At 58.9% G+C, this 9,170-nt stretch overlaps 1 protein-coding gene across 2 annotated transcripts in view; it reads right to left on the reverse strand.

Moving 5' to 3' along the window:
- ACTN3 (actinin alpha 3) overlaps positions 1-9,170 on the reverse strand; it is a 13,557-nt gene that overhangs the window by 1,248 nt on the left and 3,139 nt on the right. Inside the window, exons 2-18 of one of the 2 annotated variants that reach the window (XM_007461933.1) lie at positions 8,088-8,202; positions 7,790-7,909; positions 7,401-7,487; positions 7,232-7,319; positions 6,677-6,755; positions 6,505-6,586; positions 5,672-5,757; positions 5,260-5,352; positions 4,590-4,820; positions 4,317-4,464; positions 3,156-3,306; positions 2,490-2,598; positions 2,251-2,391; positions 1,807-1,989; positions 895-1,029; positions 620-799; positions 49-195 (exon numbers count right to left, since the gene is read on the reverse strand). In XM_007461933.1, the coding sequence (XP_007461995.1) occupies positions 49-195; positions 620-799; positions 895-1,029; positions 1,807-1,989; positions 2,251-2,391; positions 2,490-2,598; positions 3,156-3,306; positions 4,317-4,464; positions 4,590-4,820; positions 5,260-5,352; positions 5,672-5,757; positions 6,505-6,586; positions 6,677-6,755; positions 7,232-7,319; positions 7,401-7,487; positions 7,790-7,909; positions 8,088-8,202 (2,175 nt within the window). Of the gene's footprint in view, positions 1-48; positions 196-619; positions 800-894; positions 1,030-1,806; positions 1,990-2,250; positions 2,392-2,489; positions 2,599-3,155; positions 3,307-4,316; positions 4,465-4,589; positions 4,821-5,259; positions 5,353-5,671; positions 5,758-6,504; positions 6,587-6,676; positions 6,756-7,231; positions 7,320-7,400; positions 7,488-7,789; positions 7,910-8,087; positions 8,236-9,170 lie in introns of both variants that reach the window. The other variant, XM_007461934.1, reaches the window with a different exon arrangement.

Genomic DNA, 9,170 nt, shown 5'->3' on the forward strand with positions numbered 1-9,170 from the left:
CCCGCTGCCCCTAAGTCCACCACCGCACAGGGCTAAGCCCCTGCTGACCCGGTCAAAGTGGTTGAAGGATGCCCGGAACTCGTTGAGCTGCTCCTGGCTCAGGCCCTTGGCATCTCGGGTCAGTATCTGGTTCTCCACCTCGTTGATGGTGCGGGCAATGGAGGTGAGCAGCTGCTCCCAGCCCACACGGATGTGCTGGGAAAGCAGAAAACAGGCTGGGTCAGTGGGTGGCCAGTGCCTGGCCACTAGGTCTGGCTCCACCCCCAATTCACTGTATTGACCCTGGGCAAGTCCTCCCCCTTGCTGGGCCTCTGTCCCCATCTGGAGGTTCCACAGAGTGACGTCCAGTGGCCCTTCCTGCCTTAAAGTTTGATGATGTATTATGTATTACGTATTGATCAACCCGCCATGGCCAATCCAGGCCTGGGTTTAGACTGCTCTGTGACTAGCCAGGTCACTTTCACTCGCTGGGTCTCAGTATCCCCACAAGTACTTTGGGGGACCTGGCCACGCTGAACTGGGGAACCCCTGGGGCAGATGTGCTGTGTCCAGCTGTGGCCGCCCCAGGCTTCCTCAGCCAGCGCCGCCTCCCCTCTGTCCTGAGCGGGTGTGATCCCACCTCCATGCTGTAGACGGTGTGCTTATTGTCGAACACCAGGTTCTCCTGCAGCAGCTGGTGGTCACCCTCCAGCTGGTCGATGTTGCTCTTGTAGTTGATGATGTTCTGCTCCTGCTGCCGCAGCCCCGCCATCTGCTCCTCCAGAGAGCCGGCCATTCCCGCTGCCAGGCGCCCCACTTCCTGCAGGGGGAGCCGGGCAGAATGAGGGCTCCCAGCTCCCGGTGGCCCAGCCCTGGCCCTACTCTCCCGGGCTGGCTCCATGATCCCAGCCTTACCTCCACCTTCCCCTGGATCCAGGGCCCGACGGCATTGGCCTGGGCTGCAAACTGCCGCCGGAGCCTCTCGTTCACCTGTTGCCTTGTCAGCTCCTCCTGCAGTGTCTGGTCACGGCTGGGTACCAGCTTTCGGACCTGGGAGGGAGGCTGGTTGTGCCAGGGGCAGCTCTGGGAGTGGGAGATGGGCTCCAGCCCCTCACACTTCTCCCACCGCTCTGAGCCAAGGCCTCAGGGCTCTGTGGGGGGCAAGCTCTGAGCACTCAGCCTCTCTAGGCTCGTTTCCTCGTCTGCAAAATGGGGCCCATGACATCATTCTTAATGAACTTAGATTGTTTTATAAAGGATGTCCACACACCAGATCTAATTCTGCTTCAATCAGGCCTGCCAGGGGCTTCCCTGGTGGCGCAGTGGTTAAGAATCCGCCTGCCGATGCAAGGGACATGGGGTCGAGCCCTGGTCCGGGAAGATCCCACATGCCGCGGAGCAACTAAGCCCGTGAGCCACAACTACTGAGCCCATGTGCCACAACTACTGAAGCCTGTTCGGGTCCGGGAAGATCACACATGCCGCGGAGCAACTAAGCCCATGTGCACCACAGCTACTGAGCCTGCGCTCTAGAGCCCACGAGCCACAACTACTGAAGCCCGCGTGCCTAGAGCCCGCGCTATGCAACAAGAGAAGCCGCCGCAATGAGAAGCCTGCGCACCACAACGAAGAGCAGCCCCCGCTCACTGCAACTAGAGAAAGCCCGCGTGTAACAAAGAAGACCCAACACAGCCAAAAAAAAAAAAAAGAAAGAAAAAAATCACACCTCACAGGAAAATGCTGCTGTTACGGCCATTTTACAGATCAGGGTGATTAGAATGCATCTGAGCGGCGGGGAGGCAGGGAAAGGCCACAGGTGGCACTGACCGTGTCCCACTTGGTGTTGATGTCCTGCGGGCTGAGGGCGATGTAGGGGTTGGCGGAGCTGGGCCGCAGCCCGTATGTTTGGCAGATCTTCTGGATCTCACCCTGGATGCCCAGGATGGCTCCCCTCTCTCGGTCGGCCTCGGGCAATGTCGCCTTGAACTGCTCGTGTGCTGTCACCAGGCTCTGGGGAGGGCAGGCAGGAAGCATCAACCAGCGCCCCCACTTCCCACAGCAACAAAGGGCAGCAGCGTGCTCTGGGCCATCCAATGGGGCCAGGGCAGCACTGGCAGGAGAACCCAGGCCTTCCATCTCCCAGCACTCGGGAACTGGTGTTTTTCTTTGGCCCCCCCCATTTCCCAGGAGCCCAAAGGGGTGGCTGACAGAAACAGGCTGCTTCCCTGTCATCCCCTCCAACCGCCCCACACCTGGAACCCCTGCGCCCACCTGGGTCTCCTCCACCGAGTGCACCAGCCACACGTCCTGCAGGTCCTCCACGGCGCCATCCAGCCAGTTGTTGAAGGGCGCTACCCGCCTGGCAAATTCCAGCTGCAGCTGGTCGATGGTCTCTAGGAGCTTCTCCATCCTCTAGGGGCCACAGGGATGGCCAGTCAGCAGCCTGCCCCGCAGGCCCTCTCACCTCCTCCAGTGTCCAGCCTCTACCTCCCTGGGGCCCCCAGCCTCACCTCTAGGGCATCCCGCCTCTTCTGGGTCAACGTGCCCAGGTTGTCCCACTGGTCGCAGATGGCCTGGCAGCGGCTGTTCACCGAGGCCGCCTCGTGGTAGTCTAGCTCACTGGGGGCGGGAAGGGGGGCAACTTTGGGGCCAGACTCCAGCCCAGATTTCTTCCTGACTGCCCTCCAGGGGCTGGAACCTGGGCACAGTGTTGGTGAAGGCATAAGGGAGCCAGGGCAGGTGGGGGTGAAGCGGGGCTTTCCTAGTGCAGGGGCTTCCCAGCGCGTTCCTGGGAGAAGGGGGTCCTCAGTCCCTGGAGGAGCTTGGGTAGAGGGGCAGGGCCTGGAGTTTCGAGGGCCGGTTTCCAAGAGGTGGCACAAGGCCCAGGCTGCTAGTGAGGATTGCGCCTGCCTGAAGCTGAAGGGAGCCGCCAGGTTTGGGGGCAGGTCGAGCGCCAGTGTGGGAAGAACGTGGGTAGCAGAGCGGGCTCCGGAGATGGGGAGAGGGTTACAGGAGGAGGGCAGAGTAAGTGGTGACGGGGAAGGACATGGGTGCCAAGGCAGGGTTACCAAACCAGGGAAAGCAAAAGGTCTGGAGGGCTATGGGAGCGGGGAGAGGGGGTGGGGCCAGGTAGGGGCGTGGTCACCCCGGGCTGCCCCGCAGCAATCCGCGCCTACTTGAGCTCCTGGGCCAGCGCAGCGACGTGCTCCACGCGGTCCTGGTGCGCCGCCAGGTCGCTCTCAAAGGCCTCGTGGCGGCGCAGCAGCGCCCGCACCTCCTGCAGCGAAGCCGACTCATAGTCCCGCTGGCTCAGCATCTCCTCCTTCCCTGCTCGGAGAGAGGCCCGGCTCAGGTCACCAAGCAGCAGCCGCGACAGGAGCAGGGGGTCCAAGCCGGGCTGTGTGACCATGGAGGGTCCTCATCTGTGAAATGTAGGTGATCACACCTGCCCAGCCTACCCTCGGGGTTTGCTCTGAGACACTAGTATGATAAAGTTAAGTGAAGCTCCTGTCCCAGGGCATGGCCCATGAGTGATGTCAGGGTCCCTTGACTCTGCACGATTTGGGGTGGCCCTTGGTACACTTTTGGTACTATTCTATCACAAAGTGCTTTCCAATGACTCTGTGAACCCAATGAGCCCTTGATCCATTTTCCTTTGCTTACCCAGTGCCTGGCACTTGGTAGACCCTCTATGAATATTTGTTGGATGAATGAATAATGAATGTAAAAGTGCTTTGAGAATGACAGTTACCATAATTATGCAAATAAGACCACAGTCACAGTAATTGCAGCAGCAACCATTTATTGAGTGCCTCTGCATTTTGCAGAGAAGGTAACTGAGGTTTAGAAGTTCAAAGACCTGTCAGGATCACATAAATGGCCGTATATTTAAGGAATTATTCTGTCAAACCACTGCTATTCAATATGTCCATAATCTATTATTAGCGTTCATTATTTTTTTAAGCAGGACTCATTCAGTTACAGGATTAAAATCCTTGATAGAATACAGAGCAAATGTTTGCACCCAGTGATATATTTGATTCATGCAATATTTTGGCATCAGTATACTTTGGGTATAATGTAAGTGATGTTAGTGGGGGGACTCACCTTTGGACACCTGCCACATACACAAATAAAGTGCTAAATGACAAATTAATCAGTGCAGACCTACAGAAGACCAGAGCCAGGAGAAAGGGGCCTGAGTTTACAGATAAAGAAACTGTGGCCCCAAAAGGGGCAGTGACTTGACTGCACAGCAAGTCAGGGTGGGACTAGAAAACAGATCTCCAGCTTCCTTGCAGAACACCAGGACAGAATCAGGCCCCAGAGGTACCTACCCTGGGTCCAGGCTTCGTGCAGGGAGGCCTTCTGCTGGAACTTCTCTGCCAGGTGCTGCAGCCGCTCCAGGCGCCGGATCTCCGAGAGCAGCCAGTCCTCATAGCCCTTCTCCGCTTGCTCCAGCCCCCGCCATGCGTTGGCTATGTCCTATGGGGCAGGCAGAGGTGCCCGCCATCACAGTTCACCCGTTATACAGACGGGGACAGAGAGTCCAAGGTCACCCGGAGGATGTGGGTAGGGCCGGGGTCACCACCTCCCCTGGCCTGGCTCACCGAGACCAGCTTGCCCTCAGATGGCATGAAGGCAGGCCGGTGGCTCAGCCGCAGCTTGGTTTGCAATGTGTTGAAGTTGATCTCTAGCTGGCACTTCTCCTGCACGCGGGGCGGCTTGTGCAGGCGCCGGTAGTCCCGGAAGTCCTCCAGCTTGCGCTGCATGGTGTTCATGCTGGGCTCGCCCGTGCGGTTCTCCAGCCATGGCACAGTGCGGCGGATCCATTCCAGCAGCTGCGGGGCCAGGCAGGGGCAGAGCAGAGAGCGCTGAGTGGGCCTGCTCACCTCGCCCACCCCTCTCCACCCACACCCAAGCTGTGGCCAGAAGGCCGGGCCTCGAGCAGAGGGGGTCCCCACTCGTCAGGGCAGGAGCAGGATGGTTAACTTCTGAGTCCAGGGACCAGTGTAGGTCGGCAAAGCACAAAGGGCCAGGAGACTGCCTAAAGATGAGTGAATGGAGAAATGAAGGAGTAACTGGATGGATGATGAGTGGATGACAGGAGGCTGGGTGGGCGGAAGGGGGCCGGGGGTGGGTAGAGATGGCAGGAGGAGGCTGGGAGAGGCCACGGCTACTCTGAGGAGAGGTAGGCTCTGCAGGTCCAGGCCAGGGCTCAGCTGGGTTGGGAGAGCACAGGTAGGGGAGAGGGGGAGGTCCTCTCAGCCCCAGCCTCACCTCACTGGCCAGCTTCTCGTACTCCTCCATCAGCTTCTCGTTCTCCTGGTTCACGGCCAGCACCTTGCAGATCCTGTTGGCGGCTGTCTCTGCCTGTGGTGGGAGTGGGCAGAAGGGCTGGCGTTAGAACAAGCTGCCACAGACACCCCCGACCCAGCCTCCCTCTGTAAACCCTTCAAACCTGGGCCCATGCAACAGAGGAGAGGATGAGGGGGCACATCTTGTAGGGTAAGGATGGGCTCCCAGGCCAGAGGCCTCTGCTCCTGAGCTCCCCCAAGGATCGAGTATGTGCAGCTGGGACAGCGGCACTCCCACCCACACGGGGCCTGGCACCTCCAAACGTGGAGATGCCGCCAAGCTTGGGCCCCTGGGCCCACACGCCCAGCTCAGGCAGCAGCAGCTGAGCCCCTACCTGCTCCGCCCCCGCGAAGGCGTGGTAGAAGCAGGAAACGTAGGTCATGACGGCCTTCTCATCGGGCTTTGGGGTGTTCACGATGTCTGCGGGATGGCAGTGAGCTGTTGACTGGCCGAAGCCAGGGGTGGGGAGTGGGCTCCTGTCCCCACCCAGGCAGAGAGTTCCCTCGGGACGGTAGGGTGCAGAGACATCTAGTCATGGCCACTAGCTGCCAGGTGCCCCAAACCCAGCTCTTCCCTGGAGTCCTCTTGGATCACCCCAGGGCCTAGCAACCTCTCCCTCTGTGGGGTGAGGAGAGCATGAGGGTGTGGGTATGTGAGCAGACACTGTAGCCCTGATGAGGCGCCAGTCCGCACTGCCTGGTGTCTCTAACCATCCCATACCTTGGTCTGTCTGCCTGTCTGTCTTTCTCCTAAGTTCACATCCAGGGTACCAGGCACGGTAGGTGCCCAGAAAATGTTTGCTGGTTCAACTGACTAAAGCCTTTATGGGCCCAGGGACAAGAGGCAGGACCCACCCGAGAGCAGCTCCCAGGATGGGTGACCGTCATGCCGCCAGGTGACCCAGGTTACTGGGATATGGGATAGAAGATGGAGCCATTACGTAAGGCAGAGGCGGCAGAGCCTGGTTCCACTGGGTGGAGAGGGACAGGGGACTGGACACAGGCTCCTGGAGAAGAGGGCCTGCTGGCAGGGAGGATTCTGCCCAGGGAGCAGGGTGAGGGGCAGAGCATTGCAGGAGGAGGGAGGAGCAGGGACAAAGGTGTGGAGGTAGGACCGTGCCAACTGGTGCGTAAAGGGAGTCCTTGCCCAGGCGAGGCTTACTCTCACCTTCTGCGTCCAACATCTTGGGGATGTCCAGGTACTTCTCTGCCACCTCGAAGGCAGTGTTCAGGTTGCCGATGGGGTCATCCTAGATGGTGTGCGGGGTTGGCGGGGAGAGGTGAAAGGTCAGCTGAGGGCAGAGACTGGGAAGTCGGGGCTGGGGGTGGCGGAGGCCTACCTTGCGCAGTTTGGCGTAGTCAATGAGGTCGGGGCGGTGCCGGTGGATGAGAGCACAGAGGGCCAGGCCATCCTTCCAGCTGCACAGAGAGAAGGGGGGTGTGGGCGTCAGGCCTGGGTTCAAGCTGTGGCCCTGTCCTACCCTCGTCCCAGGAGCACCCCTATCAGAACGGCCTCATCTGTAAAATGGAGTAAAGTCCAAACTCCTTGGCTTGGCATTTAAGGCCCTTGATTGCCAACCTGGGACCTTTTCCTCCAAGCTCATCATGGTTCCTTCACATCCTTGTGCTTAAACTACACCGATTTCTAGATGTTTTTGGTCTCCAGGTCTTTGTTCACAAGGTTCCCTCTGGCTGGACCACCCTTCTCGGGATGTCTCCTGTGCTCCCTCCTCCAGGAATTTCCCCCTTGCCCTCCTGGATTCGATTCAACATTGACCGAGTCCTCCTATTTTCAGACACTGTTGCAGGAAGTTGGCTGTGGCCTCTCCTGCCCTGTGGCTTATGCCAGGGCCCAGAGCCCGGCTGAGGCCCCACACACTGATGGGCAGACGGACCTGGTGTGGAAGTTCTGCACATTGACGTTGCGGTATGGCGCCGTCTTCCGCTGACACCACAGGAGCAAGCCCTCCTTGGCCGAGGTTTCTGGGTGGGGACGGGGGTGAGTGTTGGTTGGGGAGGGCTTTGGGCCAGCCCTCTCACCCTACCTGCCTCCTTGCCGCTCACCTTCCACGGAGATGTCCTGGATGGCGAAGCGAAGGATGATGGTCCAGATCATGCCCAGGGTCATCTTCAGGTTCCCGTCGACAATCTCTGCAGGGTGGGGGGGTGGAGACACACTCCACCTGGCACTTGAGGCCTTGGCTGCCCTCCCCTTGCTCCGCCCTCTGGCCCTTGTCCCCATCCCAGGGCCGGCACCTAGTAGGTAGGTGCTCAATCATTTTCCTTCAAAATGATTCATTGAACACCTACTGGGCGCCAAGTCCTGCGCTGGCACTTTGGGTACCTTCACTCCAGACAGTCCCTCCTGCGAGGCACGGACGGTTATCCCCATCGTTGAGATGAGGGACCGCACCCCCGGCCCCTGCCCAGGCCTCCCCCTGCCACCGCCTCACCTTCGGCACCGATGGACACCAGCTTCACCCCCTTGCTGGCAATGAAGTCCAGGGCCTTGTTGACATTGGCGATCTTGTGGAAGCGCATCTTGCCTTTGTCTGGCCTGGGCAGCCTCTCTCCTGGGTGTGAGGGGAGAGGTCAAGGGTCAAAGGTCATGAGAGGAAGCTGAAGACATGGTCCTCAAACTTCCCCCTCCCTCAGCAATCCCCCTCCATCACTCTGATGCCACTGCTCCCCCAGCTCTCTGGGTTTTCCCCTGTGTCCTGGGGTCCCTGTGCACTGATTTGCACCCCTCACCTGAAATGACCTCCAGGAGCAACATGAGTTTGAGGCCGTTGCGGAAATCCTCCTCGATGTTCTCGATCTGGGTGCCAGCCTTGCGCAGGTGCGAGTTGCACCAGGCAGTGAAGGTCTGGGGGCAGAGGACAGTGCTCAGACCCTAGTGCTGAGGACAGCGCCCTGGCTCCTCTGTCAGGGCAGATCTCAGAGCCCAAGGCCCTGGATTCAAGTACCGGCTCAGCCACTGACTTGCTGTGCATCTGGGGCCAGCCCCTTTCCCTCTCTGAGATTTAATTCTCCTGGAAAAGGAGAAATGGGGTCTGGGGCCCATTCAGGTCTCAGTTTGGACTTGGGGTGCCTCACTGCTGACACAACAGCTTGTGTCAAGCACTCAAGCACTGAAGGGGGAATTAGAAACCTGTAAAGCAGACACTCCAAAGCGTGGGGCTCTCTGAGGCACAAGGGTCAGTGCAGGCTGATACTACCTCAAATCTGAAAAATTCTGTGTTGAAGCACAGATGGCTCCGAGGGACTGTGCACCTGTGTTTTTATTATCTCAGGCTCACCGGTCTCTTAAGGCTGTTGTGAACTGGCCTTCAAGCAGACCATGAGGCTGCAAGAGCTTTCTGCAGGCTGAAGAGGATCAGCTGGACACTCAGGCCCAGGCTGACCTAGTTTCTGGAGGAGACTGCCCTCCCTCTCCGGCCAGAGTGTGCTTCCGCCTCAGCCTCTGTCTGAGATGGGAGGGGTGGTATATGGCTGTGTGCCTTTGGGGGATGGCAGTGACCTAGAGCTTGGTGCACAAGTTTCTACCAACCTACCAAGCCCCGAGGCCTTGGATTCTGCCATCAGCAGTCCTTGGTGGAATCCATACTTGGGCTCCAATCCCAGCTGAGCTACTCACTCTCTGTGACCTGGGATGTGCCCCTTGACCTCTCTTGGGCTCAGTCTCTCCATTTGCACAATTAAGGGTTCAGACTCAGTGATGTCTCAGGTCCTTCTTCCCCTGACCTTGCAGGATTCTGGAATTGAGAGCATCCCCCTGCCACCGCAAAGCAGATACTCCAGGGAGGTGGCCCTGGAAATCATTTGGAACTCTTT

The sequence above is a fragment of the Lipotes vexillifer genome, unplaced genomic scaffold (assembly GCF_000442215.2).
Source record: "Lipotes vexillifer unplaced genomic scaffold, Lipotes_vexillifer_v1.1 scaffold1129, whole genome shotgun sequence".
Lineage (NCBI taxonomy): Eukaryota > Metazoa > Chordata > Mammalia > Artiodactyla > Lipotidae > Lipotes > Lipotes vexillifer.